At 45.6% G+C, this 25275-nt stretch overlaps 1 protein-coding gene across 2 annotated transcripts in view; it reads left to right on the forward strand.

Moving 5' to 3' along the window:
• The window catches only part of ANKRD22 (ankyrin repeat domain 22), a 32161-nt gene that overhangs the window by 4122 nt on the left and 2764 nt on the right, over window positions 1–25275 (forward strand). Inside the window, exons 2-6 of one of the 2 annotated variants that reach the window (XM_060642987.3) lie at window positions 3735–3857; window positions 3951–4358; window positions 18134–18325; window positions 20609–20716; window positions 22993–23070. In XM_060642987.3, coding sequence (XP_060498970.2) covers window positions 4338–4358; window positions 18134–18325; window positions 20609–20716; window positions 22993–23070 — 399 coding nt within the window. In that variant the 5' untranslated portion in view covers window positions 3735–3857; window positions 3951–4337. The remainder of the gene's footprint in view (window positions 1–3734; window positions 3858–3950; window positions 4359–18133; window positions 18326–20608; window positions 20717–22992; window positions 23071–25275) is intronic. The other variant, XM_060642988.3, reaches the window with a different exon arrangement.

Here is a 25275-nt window from a genome sequence, read left to right on the forward strand (position 1 = left end):
CTTCATTTTTCTCTTGTTAACTTATCTTCTGTTAGAGAACCCCAACCAAGAACCTAGAAGGGTAGAAGGAGAAAGATTTTTTCCCCTCTCTGCAACCATGTTCCATTCCAACACTGTAATTCACCAAGTCCCCTTCTTTCACATTAAATTCTCCCGTTGACCTCAATGAGGTTTTCTCTACCCTTGCACTGTTTTGAACAGGGTAATTCTTGGCTGTGACGTGCCGTTCCGTGCACTGGAATTTGTGTAACAGCGTTCCTGGCCTCTACCCTCTAGATGCCAGTAGCTTGCCCCCACTTCTGATGGTGGCAATCAAAAATATCTCCAGACATTGTCAAATATCTTTAATTTTCAGTTAGACAACACAATTGTTTAGTATAAGCATGCCCCGTGCGGTATTTCAGAAATTTATCTAAAATTCAAATTTAACTAAACATCCTGTATTGAAAAAAATTCTTAATGTTTATTTATTTTTGAGAGAAAGAGAGAGAGCAGGGGAGGGGCAGAGAGAGAGGGAGACACAGAATCCGAAGCAGGCTCCAGACTCTGAGCTGCCTGACATGGGGCTCAAACTCACAGACCGTGAGATCATGATCTGAGCTTAAGTTGGCTACTCAACCAACTGAGTCACCCAGGCGCCCCTAAACATCCTATATTTTTATTTGCTAAATCTGGCAGTCCTACCTGGGGGCCAAGTCATCGCTGGTTGAGACTCATTGGCCTAGAGTGTTCTTACCAATGGCAATGAGTCGATTGCTTTTTTATTGGCTTGTTTTTAAGAGGCAACCCTACATGGAAGCAGATGCTCTTCCATAATTATAATAGTTTTGTGCCTTTAAAACCAGACTGTAGGGGAGGAAAAAGAATCATTCCTCTTCCCTTCGAGGTTCTGTGGCTGAGAACCCTGCATAATGAAAGAGGCATTAATAAGAAGAAAACAAACTGAAGTTCAGTAACATGCGTACCTCATGTGTACATATGGGAGACCCAGGAAAACTGAGTAAAATCCCTTGAAGTGGCCCAAACCAATGCCTTAAACACCATCTCCAGCTAAAGAAAAAAGAAGATGTTTGAGGGTGGGGAAAGTTATGGGATGCTACCGGTAAAAACACAGTAAACAGCGTCATTTGTTCTCTAGACTTAAGCCATTGTCTTCTCCATTAATTGGAGAATTAATCTCCAAACGAGATTTAGAGTCAGTCTACTCTTCCAGAGGGAGACACCTTAAAAATAGAGATTTCTTTGCTAAGGGTAGGTGTCCTTTACAGAAAGGTAGATTCCGCTCTGTTTTCAGAGATTCTCCTGTGTGTCTGCAGGCTTTCAGAAACAACCAAGTCAAAACAATCCTCATGACAAACAGGCGTGTTTTAGGGTGATGTATTCTGCTCTCCTTGGAGATGCAGTCTAGAGAGACATGCGGAATCCCATCAGATGAGTTTGGGTCCTGACAGGAAATTAAAGAAGCCTCTCGAGGTCAATCAGGGAGGAAGAAGTGTGGAGAAGGAAGCAATCTTAGCAGAGAGGTAGTGAGAGTGAAGAGGTCTGTCCACACCACTTAGTTAAAAGAGGTTACAAAAGAAGCTAAAAGGGGTTGCAGACGATTTGCGTAAGAGCATGAAGTACCCAGTGGAAATAACATTAATGCTTACATCTAAAGGAAGGGCACCGAAAAGGTCTTAAGACGTTTAAAAAATGCAAAATCGAACCAAGCCAAAGGGGAAGTCAGCCGCAATTTTAGTGGTTATTGCACACTTCCACCTTCAACAGAAAAATTAGTTAATTCTTTTGTGTTTAAGAAAAACATTTTTTTTAAAGCAACCCCTACACCCAATGTGGGGATGGAATTTACAGTCTCCGGATTAAGAGTCACATGCTCTATGGACTGAGCCAGCCAGGAGCCCAAAGAATTAGCTAATTCTTAAACTCCCAGGAGATTGGTCCTAATCCCAAATCCAAGGCAAAGTATGTAATTCTTGTAATAACACGTATAAAAGTAGCTCATCGTGTTCATCAGTGGTGTAGGAAGAAGTTCCCTGAATACATGTAGGCTCAGGCCTTGGGTCCCAGCCCCTGTTCTTGGCCACTGAAGAAACTTCAATGATTGGAAGAATCCCGACAGTTTGCTCGGGATGGTTGAAACTAGCTCTCCCATAGGTGTGTGTGAGTGTTCTAATTCTGGGAAATTTTCACGCTTTGCTCTGATTGTGTTCAGAGATAGTGTGTGAGTATTTGGTATCATATTTAGTATACAAAATGTGTATAATGTTAAAGAGATTCGGCAAATTAGAACATTTGGCCAAGTCGCCTGGTGATTCCATTTAAGATACGTAACAGCATAGGGTGCCTGGGTGGCTTAGTTGTTTGAGCATCCGAGTCTTGATTTTGGCTCTGGTCGTGATCTCACGGTTCATGAGATAGAACCCCACGTAGAGGCTCTGTGCTGACAACATGGAGCCTACTTGCGTTTCTCTCTCAAAGAGAGAGAAACTCTCTCTCTACCCTTCCCTCACTCATTCTCTCTCTCTCTCTCTCTATCTCTGTGTCTCTCTCGCTCTCTCTCACAATAAATAAACTTAAAAAAAAATATGTAATAAGCCAAATGATTTTAGACTCATTTAAAATAGACAATTTTAAAATTGAATATTATAAAATATTTGGCTGAATATATAAACAGTATTAGACTATTTAAGACAACTTAATACTTATTATGATAGTAAGTTTATTACATTTATAAGACCCTTTAGCTGGGAAAGTATTAATTGTTAGGTTCAGAACTGAAGTGTTTACAAAAGCAAATTAAATATAGTGATACTGGGCCGCCTGGGTGGCTCAGTCGGTTGAGTGTCCGACTTCAGCTCAGGTCATGATCTCACAGTCCGTGGGTTTGAGCCCCTCGTCAGGCTCTGTGCTGACAGCTCAGAGCCTGGAGCCTGTTTCAGATTCTGTGTCTCCCTCTCTCTCTGCCCCTCCCCCACTCATGCTCTGTCTCTCTGTCTCTCAAAAATAAATAAACATTAAAAATATATAGAGTAGTGGCGCCTGGGTGGCTCAGTCGGTTGAGCGTCCGACTTTGACTCAGGTCACGATCTCGCGGTCCGTGAGTTCGAGCCCCGCGTCAGGCTCTGGGCTGATGGCTCAGAGCCTGGAGCCTGTTTCTGATTCTGTGTCTCCCTCTCTCTCTGCCCCTCCCCCGTTCATGCTCTGTCTTTCTCTGTCTCAAAAATAAAAACATAAACATTAAAGAAAAAAAAATTAAAAAAAAATATAGAGTAATACTTTAAGTGTAGTTTAAACATTTAGAGATAATTTAATTAACTAGGATGTAAATGGGACTGATTCTTCAAAGAGGTTAGTTTTTTCAATTTGAGTTGCTCAAGCTTTACTCAAAGATGCCCTTGAAAGTGAGCACATTCGGGGCGCCTGGGTGGCTCAGTCAGTTGAGCGTCCGACTTCAGCTCAGGTCATGATCTCACGGTCTGTGGGTTCGAGCCCCGCGTCGGGCTCTGTGCTGACAGCTCAGAGCCTGGAGCCTGTTTCCAATCCTGTGTCTCCCTCTCTCTCTGCCCCTCCCCCAGTCTCACTTTGTCTCACTCTGTCTCTCAAAAATAAATAAATATAAAAAAATTAAAAAAAAAAAGAAAGTGAACACATTCATGTATGTAAAATAATATGGCTTAAAAATTGACCTTCATCTGTCACTTGACTTATTACTTTAATTTGTTTTTATTAATCAGGAACATCAAAGAAAAAAATTGACCTTATCTGTGCTGAAAGATCGCAAATAATCCATGGTGACAGTTCTTGAAGATTATTTTTCATCAAAGTCAAGCCCGTGGCAGACATATGCGTTCTAACAAGTGAGTTTGGCCATCCCTAGCCTTTCTCAATAGCCACTGAAAACCAGATTTCAGTTAATGTCTTAAACACAGTATCCTACTTTTTCCCCACAGTACCCCATGTTGAGCCCTGAGTCCTTCCTGTTGGGGTGAGAACTTCCCTTTCGCTCTTGACTTTGCTCCCGTCATCCCACACATCAGTACTGGAAGAGCAAATATGACTCAGAAACCGGTTCCCCAGGGTTGTAACATCAAATGAGACACACTGGGGTCATTACGCTGTAAACCAATGCCTGTGTTTCCCTGGGCTGGGTTCTCTAGAAGGTGTGCGGCTGACTGAATTGCCAGAAGAACGTTCGCAAGTGTGGGAAGAAAGGACTTGCCACCAGCCTTGACTTCTAGAGACCTTTCTCTGGGCCGGGACGGATTTTATGTGAATCAGAAATACCTCCGGAAGATTCAAGAAGCTGTAGGGGTGACGCAGATCTGTGGAGGGCCAGCATGGGAATCCTATACTCTGAGGTATGTGACCTTTCTGGAAGTAAGATTCCAAAGGTGTTAAAAATTGCTCTTGCTTTTCAAATGTAATTTCCCGTTCCTGTGGAAATGTCTCCGTTTCTTCTGCATAGCTTTCCGTGAGAGTGTGAAGTCAAAACGAAGTCTTGGGCGTTAATCTTTTTAATACACTTAATATTATGAGGTAAATCATTTTGTAATTCTACAACTCGAGCTAGGTGTAAGTAGAGAGTTATACAATATATATATGTCCCGATGTCTAGATGATGTTTGTGGGGGTAATTTGGATCTTGCAGGGACTTAGGAAAATGGAATTAACAGAGTCATGTTTTCTGATGTCAAACATCCAGAGGAAAAGTGAAAATTGCGCCCCACTGGATTTTCTAAACATACAAAAGTAGACTGACTCTTCTGTGGAAAAGCAGGGACGGACTGACACCTTTCAACTTGGTATTTGAAAAGAAAATCACTACCAGCGATTATAAGTAAAGATTATCCCTGTATAAAAGAGGGACAAAGGCAGAATGTATATTTTTTGGCACTTTGAGTTTTTTCTTTTCATATCTGATGGATACAAAAACGCTTTCTTTCCCCTGTATTGAAAGTAACCTATTAGAATCAAATAAATTTTTAAATAATGTTTCAAAGGCGTACACGTAGTGTACGAACTAGAGTAATGATGTCATTATTCACAATTTACTCCCTTTCCTCTCTAACACAATTAACTGGTTGTTCTGCATTTCATTACAAATGCTCAACAGAACCTTCTCCGGTGGTTCTTCTACTAAAGGCAGCTTCTCTGCGTTTGCAATTTTTTCCAATGCCGTGTGTGTGTGTGTGTGTGTGTGTGTGTGTGTGTGTGTCTTTATAGTAAATGTACTCGTTGATTAGTTTAAGCTTTAGATTTAGGCAATCTAAAGTTTGAGAAATTGCTTCACTCACTGTGGTAGAATGGAGAAACTTACTTTTTAGGGGGGCAACCCAGTGATTCTCAGGGAGAGGAGCAATTTACCTCCCTTGGGAGAAACACTGCTCTAGGCTAGTGCTTTTCAAATTTTAATGTGAGGACCGATCACCCAAGCTCTGGTTTCAATGCAGATTGTGGTTCTGTAGGTTTGGGTGGGGGTGAAGATTATGCATTTCAATTCCTTGTTGGTCCCTGGACCACACTTTAAGCAGCCAGGTTGTAATCTCGGTCCTGAGACCAAGTACGTTAAAAAAAAAAAGTCTCTTCCTGTGCAGTGCATATTGTTTGTTTATCGGGTGTTGATCTGGCAAGTAGTTGAGTCAAGGCAAGATAGGAAGAATTATTTATAAGCATTGTTGGGGGAAAAGTTTTTCCTCTACAAAATTTCTTCTGGTTGGTCTATGAACTAAATTGACATGAGACAGATTAACAGGAGAAAATCAAATTTGATTTTGTATGTATGGGAACACTACATATATTGTTTCTCTTGAGTCTACTGGATCTTGACTGCCTCTAGCTCAAAATAAGACTTTACGGGCCCAAGTGGCATACCCTGGGGAGACTTACCCTGGGCCCCTTCAGGGTCAATGAGAATATCCCCAGAAGTGGAATAAATGTTTCACTTTTCAGATATATGGAGGACAAAGCAACTTGGAATGTACTATGATATTTAAAGACAAATCCGACACCCCATGTGCAAACACACACATACACACTCACCTCTAAAAATTCCTAACATGCCTAGACGCTCATAGGTAATTATTCAAAGCTCATAATTAATATCGAATCCAAGATAGTCTAAGGTAGTGTTGAAATAGACGTTATGGCCATGCGACTCCATATCACAAGCGGACGTAGATTCTAGGCCCTTCCGTCTGACTGCGCACACTTGTTCACTAACTCTAGTAACAGCAGTATGAAACATATGAGCACCTGGGAGGTTCACCATTTTCAGAGAGAAGAGAGTTGCCCACCCTTTTGGCAAAGAGTTTCTCAATTTGCAGGATTCCCCATTGATATGGACTTGGTTTTTGTTGTTTGTTTTTAAGGTAAACGTAGCCACCACTGAGGATAGTAAAGGCAGTGGTAAAACTAGCTTGAGTAGCAGGTTCCTATGAGGAGTAAGTGTTAGATCTTCCATAGTGTCGTTGTGCCAAGGATGCTGTTTCCGGAAAAGAGGTGTGTATTCTGCTTTCTCATTACTCGCCAGCAGCCTCGACCCTGGGAGGTACTCATCTGGCGTGAGGGTGCTCTTACTGAGCTCTGCTGCAGGGACTCTGGTTTGACTGCTGGCTTTAGACACTTTGCATTTTCAGTTGACTGAGCGATGATGTCCCAGAGTAGTGGGTCAGAGAGCCTGAAGAGAAGTGGGTCCTTGGAAATATTTTTTAATGTGTATTTATTTTTGAGAGAGAGAGAAACAAAGAAGGGGGAGGGGTAGAGAGAGAGGGAGACCCCGAATCCGAAGCAGGCTCCAAGGCTCTGAGCTGTCAGCGCAGAGCCCGATGCAGGGTTCGAACCCATGGACCGTGAGATCATGACCTGAGCGGAAGTTGGACGACGCTCAACCTACTGAGCCACCCAGGCGCCCCTAGAAGTGGGTGCTTTTAGATGAGAAGAAGGCTTAGCTTGTTTTCCGGAAGCTGGAACTGTAGTTGCACGTGGGAATTACAGGTGAATGGAAAAGACAACAACCTAACTTTGTCTTATCCTCTGGTGTTCTGAGGCAGTCTCTCTGCGAGACTCCCCCACCTCTGATTTTAGAGAGGGTGAGAAGCTCTGAAGTAATTCCTCAAATGTGTAGACACGATGTCCTCATCTGTCATGTAGGTGCCAGTCGCTTTGGCCTTGTGCCAGTTTCCTTCTATGTTTCCTAAGGCGTAAAGAATGCAAACCACCGAATGAGAACAGGACGAGAGCCGACCAGTTTTCCCCATTGATTCCCTGGTCCTATACTTTTTAAAAACATTTAGGGGCGCCTGGGTGGCGCAGTCGGTTAAGCGTCCGACTTCAGCCAGGTCACGATCTCGCGGTCCGTGAGTTCGAGCCCCGCGTCAGGCTCTGGGCTGATGGCTGGGAGCCTGGAGCCTGTTTCCGATTCTGTGTCTCCCTCTCTCTCTGCTCCTCCCCTGTTCATGCTCTGTCTCTCTCTGTCCCAAAAATAAATTAAAAACGTTGAAAAAAAAAAAAAATTTAAAAACATTTAAATTCCAATGTAGTTACCACACAGTGTCATATTAGTTTCAGGTGTACAATATAGTGACTCAATAATTCTATACCTCATTCAGTGCTCATCATGATAAGTGTCTCTTAATCAAAGCACACACGGGAGCACCCAGTGATGAGTAACTCAAAGGGGTGATCAGAACTGGGACGCTTACACCGTCTCGACAAAAGGACCACATATTTTCAGAGGAGGTATCAGACACAGCAGAAGGACTTTGATTTCTTAGGGTGGCAAACTGTGGAAGGCAGATATATGGGGGAGCTAATGGAAGGCAAGGGCTGCTGAATAAATGTTATTATGTCTCTTCCTTTGGTGCCTTCTCTGGGCTGGCAAGGGTAACTTTTGTCCTTCTTGGCAGAGAGGGGAGGGGGAACCCCTTCACAAATTTATATCATGCTTTTAAGTAACTGGGAGGAAGGCAGAGAACTTTCCTTGTATCTGCTTCTTCTCTGTTGCCTTCAGCTCAGAATAATCATTATGCCAGGGGTGTATTTTGGGGTGCCTACACTGCATATATGTATACATCTATTGAGGAATAATTGACGTAACATTATATTAGTTTCGGGTGCGTAGCGTAATGCCTCCGTAGTTCTATGTGCTGCAGTATATTTGTATATTACTGCCAGTAACTCCAGCATGGTCCTCCTTACCCTTGGGTGGCCATTGTTTGACAGAAGGTCCCAGCGCCCAGGAGGCTGTAAGGGTGACGTTCCTGCTTCCTCTGGGCTCTGCACTCACCTCTCGGGTGGTCTGAGGTGGTAGGAAGGTATCTGGGCTTCTGATCTGCTCGATCCCGGCAGCGAGAACTCACCTTTTCTCCTCCTCGTTGGGGGAAAAGGCTTTCTTGCTCTCTCCTTCTTGTCATCACTGACCTCAGAGCTTCTCAGGTCTGATGCCCAGCAGTGCGGCCCCATTAGTCTTCCAGCAGTAAAGACAACATACTCTCAAGGAGACCTTGTTGGAGAAAGAATACAAAACAGATAACTATGCTCTGCCTCCATTTCTCCTCATTGCTACTCTTCTTTACAATTCAACCACTTCTGGAACTTTCTTTCATGTTACATAAAAGCTAAATGGGCCTAAGTCAACCTTGAAAATAAAAAAACCAACCCTATGCTTTTTTTTATTTGCCTTCCAGACAGGATTTATTAAGAAATTTCCAGATTCCAGCATGTGACAAAATGAGCCATCAGAAAGAAAGGCTTGAGATTAATTGTACAAATAGATGGACCCTTCAATACTGTTCCCTAAGATTAGTTAATCTGAAAAGGAAAAAAAGACTGTCTTGTTTTCTCTCTCTTTTTTTTAATTAATTAATTTATTTTGAGAGAGACAGAGACAGAGAGAGCACTCCAGCAGGGGAGGGACGGAGAGAGAGGGAGAGAGAGAATTCCGAGCAGACTCCATGCTCAGCGCAGAGCCCAACGTGGGGCTCGATCCCACAACTGCGAGATCACAACCTGAGCCTATATCAAGGGCCAGATGCTCAACAGACTGAGCCACCTAGGCATCCCATTTGTTTTCTTTTTTTTGGGGGGGGGGGAGTACAAGTGAGTGAGGGGCAGAGAGAGAGAGAAAATCCCGTGAGGGAGGGAGAGAGAGAGAGAGAGAGAGAGAGAGGAGGAGCAGGGCTCACCCCAAAATAATGGGACTCATGTTTTACCCGAAGTGGGGCTCGTGTTCCCAGAAGTGGGACTTGAACTCACGAACCGCGAGATCGTGACCTGAGCGGAAGTCAGATGCTTAACTTGCCCAGGCACCCCCATCTTCTTTTGTTTCCCGAGAAGACATTTCATCAGTGCGCCCAGGCTCTTTACCTGAATCATTTTGCTTCAAAAAGCACAAATCCTTCTCAGAAATTTTTATGAAACCTCTCACGTGGTGTGGAGCTTCAGCGCGGAGATGGTTAATGAACAACTGACCGAGTCCCCCGGAGAGCAGGCAGAGTTCCACGAGCTCTTTCCCTACACTGGGAACCAGCAAAGTTCCGTTACTCTGTAGGAGAATTTTCACCACGGTGAAGGTGGGGCGGGGGGCACGTCTGGCTCTTAGAGACACTGGTAATGGTGCACGCAGCTCAGGTATTGCTGCGTGGTTAAAATAACACCAAGTATTTCCCAGCTGTGATGTCTCCGCCACTGGGATTGGTGTCCAACATGATTCTGTAAATGATACACATAGAATATTTTAGCAGATCATTTACCTGCTGAACGTGTCATGACCTCCCCAGAGACACTCCTTAAATTTTAGGCCCTCGGAGAGTGAGATACAAAGTGGGCAGGGGCGGGGTTCTAGCACCAAGTTTGGGAGTCTTTTTATTATCTATCTATCTACCTATCTATCTAGTTAGTTAGTTTGAACTAGAGAGAGAAAGCATGAGCTGGGGAGGAGCAGAGGGAGAGAGAGAATCTTAAGCAGACTCCACACCCAACACAGGGCTCGATCTCCTGACATCATGACCTGAGCAGAAATCAAGAGTTGGACACTGAACCCACTGAGCCACCCAGGTGCCCTTGGGGTATTTTTAAAACCAGGCACACGGCGAGACGAAAGTTCACAAAAAGTGGTCCCTGATGTGTCAAGTTTCCTGAGTTTCTGATGCTCCTTAACGAACATCAGTGTAAGAGTTGCAGTGTTTCATTAAGGGTTACCTTTATTATGGGGGCTCCTTTCTTTCACCTCTGCAGTGGTTCCCAACCCTCTCTATGCCTTAGAAACACCCAGGGAACTTTTTAAAATAACACTAATACCCCCGCCTTACTCCCCATACCCTCTTCCCTAGATTCTAATTCGGTTGGCTAGTGATGGGACCCGGGCCTGTACTTTAAAAGGGCCCTAGGAACGCCTGGGTGGCTCCATCGGTTAAGTGGCCGACTTCGGCTCAGATCATGATCTCGCGGTCTGTGAGTTCTAGCCCCGCGTCGGGCTCTGTGCTGACAGCTCAGAGCCTGGAGCCTGTTTCAGATTCTGTGTCTCCCTCTCTCTGACCCTCCCCTGTTCATGCTCTGTCTCTCTCTGTCTCAAAAATAAATAAACGTTAAAAAAAATTTTTTTTTTTAAAAGGGCCCTAGTGCTTAGTCAGGGTTGAGAACCACTGGTTCTCACATCAAGGCTACAGTCTGGTTAGAGGGACCGGACTTAACACGCAGGAAAAAGGCCAGTGAGCAGAGTGAGGCGCTGTGTCGTTCATGCTCTCGGTAGGACAGATCAAGGAGGTTCCTTGGACGTGAGCCATGAAGTGGGCTTTGAGGGACCCATAGTGCAACTGGGAAGTCACAACGGTGGCAAGCAGGTAGCTAAGGTGGGAGTGAGGCCGTTGGACTGAAAGAGAGGCCAGAATAGGGGGAAGAACAATTGAGGGGCTTTGAACACAGGGCAAAAATCATGGCCACCTCACTCTCTTAGGAAATGGGGAACATTAAGCTCAATCTCCATAATAATGGACGCAAATTAAAAAAATCACGCAAATTAAATAGACGCAAATTAAAACAGGGTGATGTGATAGACCATACCTGGGCTGGGGGACGGATGGCCAGTGGTCAGGGAAGCCTGTCTGAAGAGGTGACGTGTGGGCTGAGACATGATTTATCCTGGAAGAGAGCCAGCCGTACACTCACAAGCAAGTGCAGACAGAATACAGAAATGGACGTAGAATGTTCCTGAACTAGCTGGGAAGGATGAGATGGGAGAGAAAAGTCCGTTCACTAGCGTGCTCCCTTCACGCTGTGCCTCAGTTTTCCAGGTTGCACGGAGCCCAACTCCAGGGGATGCCATCCCCACAAGTCAGTGGATTTGAACTCACACACACTCTTGGTACATACCCTTCTCTTCCTTCCCTTCCGTCTCCTCTTTTCCACCTTCCCCTGCATGTCCACTGAAGTCTCGTGGCAGTCTCTCCTTCGATCTGTTTCTTTCTTGTTCACCATTATTGTTGTATGACAATGGCTTGAAGTCTTTGCTTGTGCCCTTTTCTCTATTTTCTCACTTTTGCCCACCCTCCTCCAAGGACCCACCCTTACCTCCCTTGATTCCGGAGCGCAATTTCCCCTTTCTTTCTGTTCCCTGGGGTCATCTGCAGTGACCTCCACACCCCCAAGCATTCCCTCTCTTCTCCGGACCTCTGCCTCTGCTCCAAATCAACCACCCCACATGACCGCTCGTGACTTCTAGGGACGAAGCCCAGTCTGCAACAGGTAGGATTCGGTGACTCTGCCTCCTATCCCAACTCCGTAACTGGTCCCATTTCCCACTAGATCACGCGTGCTGACTCTGCTCTCATCCTCCTTCGTGTTTCTATCTGCTTGTCTCTGTTTCCAAGTCCATCAGGCTCCACCTGGTTTCCATGTGTCGTCCATTCAGTCTGTATCCCAGGGTGAGCTGCTCCTCCCAAGCCCTTGCCTGACAGACCTGTTTCCTAACCTTCGTTCTTTGCCCCTGTCACTTTCCCCACCCCTCCCTGATGACAGATGTGCCGAGGAGAACTGCAAACCTGTCTGGTAGTCTAACGCGTTTCTACATAACCTGACGCTTCAGGCAATTTCATGTTTTTTGTTCATCTCATGCAGCGCTTTTCATGAATGGCTGTCCCAAATCTTCCCCACCAGGTTCCAGAACCTCTTCTATCCTTGTCTCAGTCTTGTCTCCTGTGTTACTAACCTGCTCATCTAGTTAAACGTAATGGTGGCTCGTTGAGTTATCTGTCTATGCCCGTTTATTTACGATAGATACGTATTGGCATAAAGCATGGAGATCAAAACTTCAGGCTTTTGGGCGAAAAGTTTGACCGACCTGAAATGTTCTTTCTATCCCAACCACCTGAGTTGCCTCCCGTGCTTTGCTCAGCCCGGATTGTCATCCTGTTTAAGGCCAAGGCTTCCACTGCTGTTCATTCCCTTTCATGACCACCTCTGCCCGTCTTCCCTGGCTCCTCACGTTTTAAATAATTACAAGAGTACTTTACCTTAATGGAGGGCTTGTTATTATGGGTCTGATCTGAGCTGAGTGTTTCATCTATGCGGTCACGTTCCTGTGACCTGATAAAGAAGATTTGGTGATCATTATTTTTTAAAGTGTCTATTTATTTATTTTGAGAGAGAGAGCAAGAGTGCACATAAGCGGGGGGTGGGGGCAGAAAGAGACAGGAAGTCAGAGAATCCCAAGCGAAGCTCCACGCTGTCAGCACAGAGCCTGATGTGGGGTTCGACCCCACAGACCATGAGATCATGACCTGAGCCGAAATCGAGAGTTGGATGCTTAACCAACTGAGCCACCCAAGTGCCCCAAGAAGATGTGGTTATTAAATCTAGAAGGGAACAAAGCACAAAGAGGCTAAGTAAGTTGTCCAGCTAATAGTACTCTTATGTGGCAGTGTTGAGATTGGAACCCAGAGAGTTTCTTTCCAGAACCCGTGTTTCTGACCACGTGATAGCACTTTGCCTACAGATGTGCGGAATGAGGACGAGACCCTGCTGCCTCCCTCTGTGCTCCAGGAGCTCTGTCTTGGCTTTTACTGCCAAAGTGACGACAATTCCTCTCCAGTCACACCCTCTGATTCCTCGTAGACCATGTGCTCAGGCCCCCGTGTTCTGCCTCCTGCCCCATCACTCTATGAACATTGATCTTTGGATACTTATTCAGGATCAAATCCAGAGTCTCTCCTTACACTTCATACCCTTACGTCCATTTTGCAACTTTTCCTTCTTTGCATCTGGACCAAATCTTTTTCTGGTTTCTCCTGCAACCTCTCGGACCATTATTCCTTTACCTCTTGGCAGATATTGCTATATCCAGGTCAGTTTGGAGAAGAATCTGGATACATAACCAGGAAGGCTTGGACACCAGCTGATCAGGGCGGAAAGGGGACAGACCAGCCTCCTGAGAGTGTAGACTGTAGCTTAATTGGGGTGCAAGTGGAACACAAAATAACCTCAAATGCAAAGTCTTGCAGCCAGAAGGCATTCTGAAGGCTGTTTTTCAAACTGCCTGAAGTAATTACAACCGGAAGAATGGATGTATTCCGTAGTCATTCCCCTTGATTTCATTGCTGGCACTGCTAGTTATGAGCTGTGTAACCATGGGCGCGGAAGGCAACTTCCCTCAGTCTCACCAATACAAAAGGGGCATACGGTTTTGCTCGGAGGGTTGTGTGAGGGTTAAATGAAGTAGCTGAAGGGCTCAATAAAGGCGAGATCACGTTACGACTCATTCATTCCCTTACTTGTTCACCAAATAGACATCGGATGCCTACTGTGTGCCAGGCATATGCTGGATGCCGGGGATAGAATGTTCTAGTACAGACACAGTACCTGCTTTCACGGAGCTTACAGTCTAGCTGGGGAGATAGCTGTTAGTAATACTCGTGCCTTTCTTCACTTAGACCAAGGGTACAGAGAAGGCGGTGGTAAGAGACGAAGTTGGAAAGACAGGATTTGGGACATCCGAAGAATCGTGTGTCAGCTCGAGGACAGCATCCTAACCCAGCGGGTCATCAAGTGACCAAACGTTTCGGGAGGGAAGTGACAGGAAGCTGCCGTTTTGGCGGTCGGACTGGGGGCTGGAAGGGGGAGACAGGAGGAAGCAAGGTCAGTTAACCACCGGTTTTGCAACAGTCTTGGTGAGAACAATGAAGATCTGAACTAGTGCTTTGCCAGTGAGGATGGGCACAAGGCACCAGGGGATGGAAGTATCATGACGATCTCCCAAGGTCTCCACCGGTTTCCTCCTCCCCCAGAATCCCCCAAGTTCCAGAAACTTCAGAGGCCAACAGAATTCACGATAACTCTTCCCTCAAGGCAAAAGGACAGCCTCTTCCTCTTTCTGGGCCCTAGCTTTTGTATTGGGCTTCCCTTGGGTCCCCATCCGTGCTTTCATGACCCTGAGCTGCCCCCTGGTGGAGTCTGGGAGTTTACAACAGCGCCCAACCCTTCCTGTGGTTCACTCCACCAGCCACTTGGGGGTCCAGCTGAACCAGGATGGCACTTTACTTTTCAAATACAGGAGCTCTGTGCCTGGGACACAGGAAGCTCAGGAAAGATTAAAAGATAAGATCGGGGTGGTGTTTTAAGGACGGTCGCTTGAATGGGATTAAGGAAGAACTCAGCCCTACCGGGTGTCTCTTGAAGGCAAACGGTCTACTTGTCCCTTTCTCCTTTCTGATGAGGACTCTCAGTGAAGCCCACGCAAGGGGGGCTTTATTTGGTGTCCTATGGGAATGTGGGCCCAGCGTTGTCAAAGCTTTAAATGTTTTAAGAGAAGTTGGGAAGCCAGATGAGTGCATGAAATGTGCCAGGATGTTTAATGTTGTAATTTAAAATCTTAAGAAGAAAGAAATTAACTCTATAGCCACCTGCTTTCAAGTTCAGTATGGTGGTCTATCAGTTACCAAATGCTAGTCCTATAAAGGATGAGTCGTAATCTGTGGCAAATTTGCACCGATTTACGGTGAAATTAGAAGAAAAAAAAAAACAGACAAAGAAGCAGGGTTTTCCATACAGCGAAATCTGTCTCATATAAAGGATGGCTTTTTTTCCCCCCCTCTTCTGTGACTGTGTCCTTGTATATTTTGTTAAAATAGTTTTGCTCTTACATTTATGCTAAAACGCCTTTTATTTTACTAAATGATGATGTTGTTTCTCACGGATTTACTTGGCAAAATTAAGGGTTGGCGACTCAGCATCGCCTGCTGTGTTTCGTTCTGTTTTGTTTGTTGTTGAGATCTAAGTGGCTGGGTGCCACTGCTAAGATAAGGGCTGAACGCCATGGGGTAGTATTTGTACTTTGAAAGGACTTCCCCACCTCGAAGTGGATGGGGCAGATGCGATGGCTGGGGAGAGACTGGAGGGTGGCAGTCACAGGGTGTGACGACGAAATGGAATTTCGCCTCATTCTTTTGTCTCGTGACTGAGGACACCAAGGCGCACGACGGGGAGAGATTTGTCCACAGTCGCCAGGCGGCTAGTTGCACAATCACGACTATAACCCAGTTTGCTGACAGCAAACGCGTCCTTTCGAATGCTCTGGTCGTTTGCACGTCAGCCCCACAGAACCTGGAGACGCTGCTGAGCCCAGCTTGTGATGAGGCCTAGGCACGGGATGACCCCAGGGTAGCGGAAGGGGGGTTGTGTGGTTGGGCATTTCTTTTTTTTTTTTTTTTTTTTTTTTAATTTTTTTTTTCAACGTTTTTTATTTATTTTTGGGACAGAGAGAGACAGAGCATGAACGGGGGAGGGGCAGAGAGAGAGGGAGACACAGAATCGGAAACAGGCTCCAAGCCATCAGCCCAGAGCCTGATGCGGGGCTCGAACTCACGGACCGCGAGATCGTGACCTGGCTGAAGTCGGACGCTTAACCGACTGCGCCACCCAGGCGCCCCTGTGGTTGGGCATTTCTACTGCATTTTGGACCCCTGTATCATGCCCATTTCTTTGGGGGCACAGAACTTTGCCTCTTATCTGCTATTGAGCTGACTTGCCTCTGGGATGTTTCTTTTGTGAGCGGGGCCTTGGGTTTAAAAGTATCTTACTATTAGGGCGCCTGGGTGGCTGAGTCGGTTGAGCGTCCGACTTCGGCTCAGGTCATGATCTCGCGGTCTGTGAGTTCGCGCCCCGTGTCAGGCTCTGTGCTGACAGCTCAGAGCCTGGAGCCTGCTTCACATTCTGTGTCTCCCTTTCTCTCTGCCCCTCTCCCACTCATGCTCTGTCTCTTTCTCTCAAAAATAAATAAACGTTAAAAAAAATTTTTTTAATAAATAAATGTCAAAACAATTTTTTTTTAAAGTATCTTACTTTTGAGGCGCCTGGGTGGCTCAGTTGGTTGAGCATCCAGCTCTTGATTTCGGCCCAGGTCATGATCTCATAGTTGGCAAGTTCGAGCCCTGCGTTGGGGCTCTGCGCTCACAGTGCAAAGCCTGCTTGGAGTTCTGTCTCCCTCTCTCTCTCTGCCCCTCCTCTGCTTGCATGCACGCGCTCTCCCTCAAAAATAAATAAACATTAAAAAAATCTTACTTTTAAAAGCTCACCGATTATGATATTTGGCTATGTTAGAAACATGAATTGCTTCGCTAACGTACCACTCAGCTTTCTCACTGGTGCTCATTACCCCAATCTGTGCTTCTTTAACATTGTTTTCTCACTGTTGAACGTGTGTGTGTGTGTGTGTGTGTGTGCGCTCACTCTATATTCCCAACTGGTAAGTACATTTTGCATGGTTGCGAGTATTTTGTACACCTGTCCCCGGCAACTGCGACTGGGACACAGCAGAGGTCTGACCTTGTCGCCAAATTACAGAACGACTGAATAAGCAGTAATAATAATTTCCATAAATTGAGCATGCCAGGTGTGATTCTAAGTGCCTTTTTTTTTCACACTCTCTAATTAAAATCAGTCTGAGAATATTTAGTATTTGCCTACCATGTGCCAGTGCTGTGTTACATACTGGGGGTATGAATGGAATAAATTCAAACATTACGTGGAACAGTATAGCCTCTATCCACACGAAGCTGGCAGCCAGTGCCTTCCCGCACTCAATGCTGCCTCAACCCCTCCCGATTCGTGCTGGTCTGCAGCGTGCCATTATACAGAATTAAGACAAGAGTGGACAGTTAGGCCAGTTGCTGTGAAACAGGGCTGGAGTCAGGAAAGACGGGGTAAAGTAAAACTTAAGTGATGACACGAGGGATGGGCCAGAGGCAGACAGGTGAGCAGAGAGGGGGAAAGGTGTTTTGTGCAGAGGAAGCAGTAAGGGCAGGGCCCAGATGGAAGAAACCAAACATGAAGCATTGAAAACAGAAGACAGGTCCAGAAGGAGGTGGGGGAAAGTGGGCAAGGGGAGGAGGTCAGCTTAGGTCTTGCTGTCAAGCTCCCATGATGCTTTGCAAAGCCCCTTAGGACACTTTCTAAATAAAAAGCATCGGATCCAATCAATGATGTCATTTGTTATTTATGTATTATTTGTCTAAAATGGGTCTTTTCCACCGGGCTGGTTTCCTGGAGCACAGGACGCCATATGTCTTTGTTTGATCATCTAGTGCTGCCCTAAATTCCTCCGATGCACCTACTCTATATTCGGTGAAATCCTGCCTCTCTGACAGGCGTCATCCATCCGTGAGCACACTCTTGAACGCATCTGTGTGCCAAGCAATTTAGGAAATCGTTGAGAGGTTCCTCGTGGACTTGGGCTTGTTCTAGATTTAAGGCTCGGCCTAATGGAGACCAAAAATCTCATGTACAAAGCGATACACAGTAAAACCTTGCTTTGCGAGCATAATTCGTTCCAGAAACATGCTTGTAATCCAAAGCATGTCTCTCAAAGTGAACTTCAAGAACCATTGGCTCAGTTGTGATCACGTGACATTCGGCGTCATGTACGACTCGTATTGCAAGACATCGCCCGTTTATCAAGTGAAAAGCTGTCAGAAATTCTTGCTCGTCTTGTGGAACCTTCACGGAACAGGTTACTCGCAATCCAAGGTTTTACTGTATCACGATTTGGAAAGACTTGAGCTTTAAATTATCGGGTGGTGATTTCTCTCTTACGGGGGGCTTCGTTATGCCGGTATTTCAGGACCTGCTTGTGGTTTTCCCCTCTTAGCCCATCTGCCAGGCGGCCTATCAGAACGACTTTGGTCAAGTGTGGCGCTGGGTGAGAGAGGACCGCAACTGTATCAATGTGCAAGATGGCTTTAATGGAGACACCCCCCTGATCTGTGCTTGCCGCCGGGGGCACCTGAGAATCGTTTCCTTCCTCTTGAAAAGAAATGCTGATGTGAACCTCAAAAACCAGGTAGGCCATTACACATGAGTGGAGACAGCAATTGACTGTGGTAATCCTTTCTCCTCCTAGCAGTCGAGGATGTGCCATTTTCTCATTGCTTGTAGCTCCTGATACAATTTTTTTTTTCTTTAAAGGGACTAACACATACCATTCTATCAGGCTAAAGAGCCAAAATAAATCATAGTTCAATCAGCAGGCGTATTTTATGGTTAATTATGTCCTTGTACTTCTGAAGAGAAAGGTTCATTCATTCCTTCATTCATTCATTTGGCTAGTTAGAGCTCTCCCTTTCCTTTCCTCTTCCTCCTCATGCTTTTTCCTGCCTTCCTGCTTCCCTCTCCCTGCTCCTCCTCCTCATGATTCCAGAAGGAATGGGAAAGATTTCCTGGAAAAGAAATGCTGACCTGGTGGTGCTATTTCATGAGGTTTTTACCTACTGGGTCAATGTTCTCCGGGAGATCCTACCGTTCGCTCATAGGATTGAAGAAGGCCAGGTAGGTATTTGCCGAGGACAAACAAGGTCACGAACCAGAGGCTCCTGGAAGCCACACAGAGAGGCAGAAAGATGGTACTGAAAGATGCAGTGTTAGCCGACGGAACCCTCAGAATCAAGGACGAGCAGAACACAAGTGTATTGCTGAGAACATCTCTTTCGGAGCACCTTGGAACGGCCAGTGTCTGCATCCGAGTAAAGACAGCATTTAAAGTACACTCAGTAAATATAAAAAGTCATTATTTGTAATACTGACGAGTGCTCTGTTTCCACTCACATACACGGAGTGAGGAAAACACAGCCTGTCGGGCCCGCTTACCACCCTTCCGAGTCAGTATTGACACCAGCTCCTCTGGAGCAATCGCGTATTATCAGCAAATGGATCGCTACCGGGCCTTCTTGCTGGTACTTCCTATTTTTTGCTTGGTTGGGTTTAAAAGCAAGGCATGCCTGCACCGAATGTGACAGCGAAGCAGCTTCATGGACCGTGACACCGTCTCCCTTGCACACAGCTGGAGGGCCAGGTGTGTGGGCTTGTGGTGAGTGGGAGTGGCGAAGGCAGATGTCTGTGGGTTCACATCCTCTGTCGGGGGGACGTGCTCATTTGGAAGCCGGGGGAAGGCGATGTCGGACAGCACAGGGATGGGGCCGAGAAGGCGGAGAACCTCAGCCAGCCTGCAGGGATCCTCTGGCATCAGGAACATCTTGGGAAGGACTTTAGGGATATGTTAGATAAACAGAGACTTTATCAGAAGGAGGGTTCGGTTTACATTTTTTATTTTGAGAATAGTTTTAATGGTTTTTAAATATTTAATCTTTCCCAAACACTAATCTTTGCACGTTAACAGCTTAACCGGTGTCTTCTCGTGTCTTAAATCTATGTTCAGGAGTCATTTTCAGACGTCCTATAAACAAAGGCCTGAAAATAAAACGAAAAGCCCTGTGGGTGATTCACATGCATGCGCCTAATAGAGACCATCGATTCTCTGGAGAGCATATTAAATTAAAACATAAATACGCTCTTTTTTTGGCTTGTCAGACTGAGCAGGATTAAAAAAGAAAATCAAGGGTTGATCGGGAAGAAAGTTTAAAAATTTTTTAATGTTTATTTTTGAGAGAGAAAGAGAGAGAGAGGGAATGAGTGGAGGAGGGGCAGAGAGGGAGGGAGACACAGAATCCGAAGCAGGCTCCAGGCTCCGAGCTGTCGGCACAGAGCCCGACGTGGGGCCGGAATTCACAGACTGAGAGATCAGGACCTGAGCCGAAGTCGGACGCCCAACCGACTGAGCCACCCGGGCGCCTCAGGAAGGAAGTTTAAATCGTTATTGTACCCGAGCACAGTTTAGCGCAATACGAAAAGCATTCACACATTTCATGTTAGCAATTATACTTTGAGAAACTTTTGCCAAAGACAAATTTAGAAATGTTGACAAAGCCTTATGAATGGAGATGTTCAGGCAGTATAATTTATAAAAATAGAAAGCTAAAAACTTGAAATGTCCAACAGATAGGGTTTGGTTAAATAAACTAGAATGGCTCCATTCAGTAGAAAGTCATGAAGCCGTTATAGGCCTATGTTTACCATTTTTAAATGGCATGGAAAAATGCACATATTCTAAATGTTAATTAAGTTCCACTGCCCAATGTGGGGCTCAGACTCATAACCCTGACATCAGAAGTCACGCGCTCTACCGACCGAGCCAGTCAGGCGCCCCAGAAACTAAACTTTTTGATACGGTAATCTGAAAATATGAAATTTGAGACAAATATTAATGAGGAATCCTTTTCTTAATTTTCAGAAACAGAGAAACTGCTTGCATTATGCTGTGAAGAAAAAATTCACCTTCTTTGATTACCTACTCATTATCCTCTTAATGCCTGTTATGCTTATTGGGTATTTCCTCATGGTAAGTCCACTGTGCGTGTGACCAAAGGGCAAACGTGGAGATCAGCAGCATGAATCATCAAGTTTTGCTGGGCCGGTCATGTATAAAGAAATAGTAACAAAAATGAACTCTCGGTTTGCATTCTAAAAATGTACTTTCTTTCTTTCCTTTTTTTTTTAATGTTCATTTATTTATTTTGAGAGGGGGAGAGAGAGAGCGAGAGCGAGAGCGAGAGCAGGGAGGGGCAGAGAGAGGGAGAGAGAGAATTCCAAGCAGGCTTCCTGCCGTCAGCACAGAGCCCGACGTGGGGCTCGAACCCACGAACCGTGAGATCGTGACCTGAGCCGAAGTTGGACGCTCAACCGACTGAGCCACCCAGGTGCCTCCCTCTTTTTACCCCCCAAAGAACACCAGCTCTGTGCTGACTCATTCCCTTTTTTCCATCTGGTTCCCTAGTGGCTGGTTCCACCTTTGAGAGATTACTCAACACATGTGTCACTTACTCGTTAAATGACCAAGCTCCCTTCTCCTTGCAGCTAATAGACCGTGGATGTTAGTTAGTTAGTTGTCTTTGCTAACGTGGGCTCCGGGACAAAATCTGCCAGTTGGAAGTGTCATTGTTACCTCCTTGGGTATTTAAATGTTACAGAATTAGATATGATAGTGTTGATTTTGATGCTTCGATTTATGGGAAAAAGAAAACTGTAAGTCACTGATAAACACATACTCTGTTTATACCCCAGAAAAGTTCTCGAAAAATTACTTGTGTGTTTAGTACATGGCAGTTGCAGTTTCAGGGCCGGTAAGAGATCTTCCGTGTATTTTCAAAAGGATCGAAAGGGGGATTAGAAAGACTCGTTCAGAATTTGTTGACTCACAGCGCTGCTTTCTAAGATGGTCAGATGTTTAAAAGCCGGAGGCCCTGGCAAAAATACCAATTGGAATGAATAACCTCCTCTTAATGCACATTTTCCTACTTATTCATGGGGCTTGAATCTGTGCAGTTGAGATATGTACGGCATAAGCGACCGGGGAGGAAATTTCAGAGGAAGGGACCAGGAAGGACTGTGTCACTGCAGAGAAAGGCAGTGTAGATGTTGACAGAGGAGGGAAGTATAACCAGGGAAGAAAACTGGGTGGGGCTTCCTGTATGGCTAAGGGCTGACCTCCGGGACAGCCAGGACTGCCGTGCTCCCCTAGCAATGGGACGATGGGGTGACGCCCAAACTGTCCTGTGGTCAGGGTCTCGGGGAACTGGGTAGGAAAAGGGGATTTCTGAGGGGTCTGGTTCATTTCGTTTCTTTGTTCGACCTTCTGGCACACTCTTGCTGGGGCCCTACTACGTGCAGGCACTGGGTGTGAGGGATGCAGAGATGAACCAAACAGATGGAGTCCTGTCCGTGCAAGAGTTCGTTGGAGGGCAGTGAAGAACGCATCAGTAATAAAATACGGCAGAAACGCCTGTAAAATTACTCTGAAGTAGGTAATACAGGGAGGTGATCAGTGCCACGAGAGCCCAGAGAGAGATTTCATCTGGCCGGGTAGGTCAGGGAAAGCGTCCTGGAGGAAGAGGGGCTCGGGCTGGGATACTAAAAATGGATTTAAAAATAAAATTAAAAAAAAAAAATTAAAACAGGGCTCTTGGGTGGCTCAGTTGGTTAAGCATCCGACTCTTGATTCTGGCTCAGGTTATGATCCCAGGGTTGTGGGATCGAGCCCCACGTTGGGCTCCGCTCTGAGCATGGAAACTGTTTGGGATTCTCTCTCTCCCCTTCTGCCCCTCTCCCCACTTAGATTCTCTGTCTCTCTCTCTAAAATAAAATTAAAAAATTGTTTTTTGAAAATAGAAGAAGAGAGGAGAGGCTTCTAGGCGGAAGGAACATTCGGGGCGGGGTGAGCCGGCAGGGACCAGAGGCCAAAACAAATTGGGCCTTGCAGGACAGGCTGGGAAGTTTGCTTCTGTCCTCAGAGCAATGGGACAGTGCCTGTGGGTTCTGAGCCAGGAAGGGAAAGACTGGTCCCTGGGCCCCAACCTCAGTAAGATTTGGCAGGTCTGGCGTGGGGCCGCCGAATTTGCATTTCTAAGTTCCCAGGTGCCCACGCTGCTGCTTCAGGACCACAGTCTGAGAACCTGATTGGTACTGGGCGGGGTGAGGAGGCGGGGAGATTTTAAGACAGATGCATAGACGCATAGAGGTGTTGGGATTAAAATAAACCCCGTGGAATAGAATAGTCCAGGCACACGATGGAGAAAACGCTTGCCAATGAACCTCCTCTTTACGTGTTGTTTGTAACAGGTGTCAAAGACCAAGCAGAACGAGGCTCTCGTTCGAATGCTGCTGGACGCTGGCATCGATGTGAACGCCACGGACTGCGTAAGTTCGTGCGTTTAGTCACCTTGAAATGATATTCAGAATGGTATTTGCGGGCAGAGTATTTGTCACCTACAGAGTTACTCGCTTTGTTTTCCTAGACACGTCTACATGTTCCTCGTCTTTCTTTACGTTTCATTTTTCTTTCTTTCGGTTTTCACTGCTAGTCAGGTGAGCTGGGGGTCGGTTAGATGCTGCCACTAAACTCACGGGGATCTTTATGGACTGGAGGACAGTTTTAGAACTTTTTAAAATGTTTTTATTTTGAGAGAGAGAGAGAGGGAGAGGGAGACGAGTGGGAAAGGGGCAGAGAGAGAGGGAGACACAGAATCGGAAGTAGGCTCCAGGCTCCGAGCTGTCAGCACAGAGCCCGACGTGGGGCTCGAACCCACAGACTGTGAGATCATGACGTGAGCCGAAGTCAAAAGCTCAACCGACTGAGCCGCCCAGGCAGCCCCCAGCTTCTCATGTTTTGCTGTGGGCGTTTTCACAAGTCACACACGTACTGGACTCTCCATTTGTCACCTGTAATGTGAGGGTAGCCACAAACCTACCTTGCGAGGCAGACTCATGTAGGGTGCTCAGCAGAGTGCCTGGCACACAGTAAGTGCTCAACGAACAACAGCTGCAGTGGCCAAGCTCCCAACCCACCCGTAAGCGAGTCCCCACCTGTAAACTCCATGGATGAGGATCAAAGTCAAAGAGCCCAAGTGGCGCGGAGGGCGTGATGAGCAAGCAGCAGTGAACTTCTTTCTGTCTCTAACTAAATATAAGGTTTTGTTCTCACCTTTCACCCTTACACCCCGCGTCCCTCTTCCTCCCTTAAATGATCATAAATGGGCCCGATGTTTATTTGTATGACGTTTTATTTGCTTATATTGATTGGATGAAATTTTGGATTCCCAATTGTTTATTGAGAAAGGAGGCAAGTTGAAATTTGAGTAGACACGAACCAATATTCTGTGATCCTTGATTTGTTTTATGCTGTGTGCACCTCTGTGGGTGCATGTGTGTTACCGCTGTTCTGTGAGAGAGAAAATGTGCCCATCCCTGTTTCTATTAATTATTTACATCATTTTAGTTTTGATTATATTGGTATCATCATATGTTTAAACGGAGGTAGCTCTACGTGTGTGTGCACGTGTGTGTGCGTGTGTGTGAGAGATTGAGAGAGAGAGAACACAGGAGAATAAGTTACTGAAGTGTATGTTTTTCCTTTTATTTAAAATAGAATTTTGGGGGATACCTGGGTGGTTCAGTTTGGTGGGCGTCTGACTCTTGATTTTGACTCAGGTCATGATCTCACGGTTCATAGGATTGAGCCCCGTGTCACTGTCGCTGTCAGTGCAGAGCCTACTTGGGATTCTCTCTGCCTCTCTCAAAGTAAATAAATAAACATGAAAAAAAAAAGAAAAAAAGAAAATAGAATTTTTGGGTTAATTTGGATAGATGACTACGGTGCTCTGTCATTCCTTAGAAAACTTCAAAATGTATTAAGTAAGATGTTATTAAAGATTGGGTGAATGGTTCGCTGAAGGTTTTTCTTGGTCCTTTCATTTAAAGTCAAAAGGTTTAAAACTTTGCCTGTGATCAAAATTTCTCTAGGATATTTTTCTGCTTCTCGATATGTATCTCTAGCTGGACTGTTACATTCCACACACACACACACACACACACACACACACACGCGCCACCATTTTTCTAAGACTATCTGAATATTCAGATAGTTTTTCCAACTCGAAGTAATGCGGTGCATTGTATTTCTAGGTAATTACACTCACTTTATTTCACATGGAAAAGTTCAAAGCCAGCTGTTTGGTGCATGATGTTATCACTTAAGAAAAATCAGCAATTGCGGCATTATCCGTTATGCTCTTAGAAGAGTTAATAAGGTCTGGCATTAATTCGTCACATACCCAAACCATGGTTGTTGGGCTGCTTTTTGAAAGGCAATATCTGGGGCACAAACACCCTAGCTATCCATCTCTTTTCACTTGTAGTTGGTGTTTTAAGTTAGTACCAGCAGAGGAGATCCGCTATTTTAGAATGCAGAATATAAGCCACAGCAAACCAAGCATGAGAGGTTTCTACATAGAACTAACTGCACCGATCCTGGAGCTGGGCTGTAGCGACATGAGCACCGTCTTCAGGTTGCGGGGGTTTTGATCAACAACCACGGGGGATGATATTTGCAAAAAAGCCCGTGTG

The sequence above is a fragment of the Panthera onca genome, chromosome D2 (genome assembly GCF_046562875.1).
Source record: "Panthera onca isolate mPanOnc1 chromosome D2, mPanOnc1 haplotype 2, whole genome shotgun sequence".
Lineage (NCBI taxonomy): Eukaryota > Metazoa > Chordata > Mammalia > Carnivora > Felidae > Panthera > Panthera onca.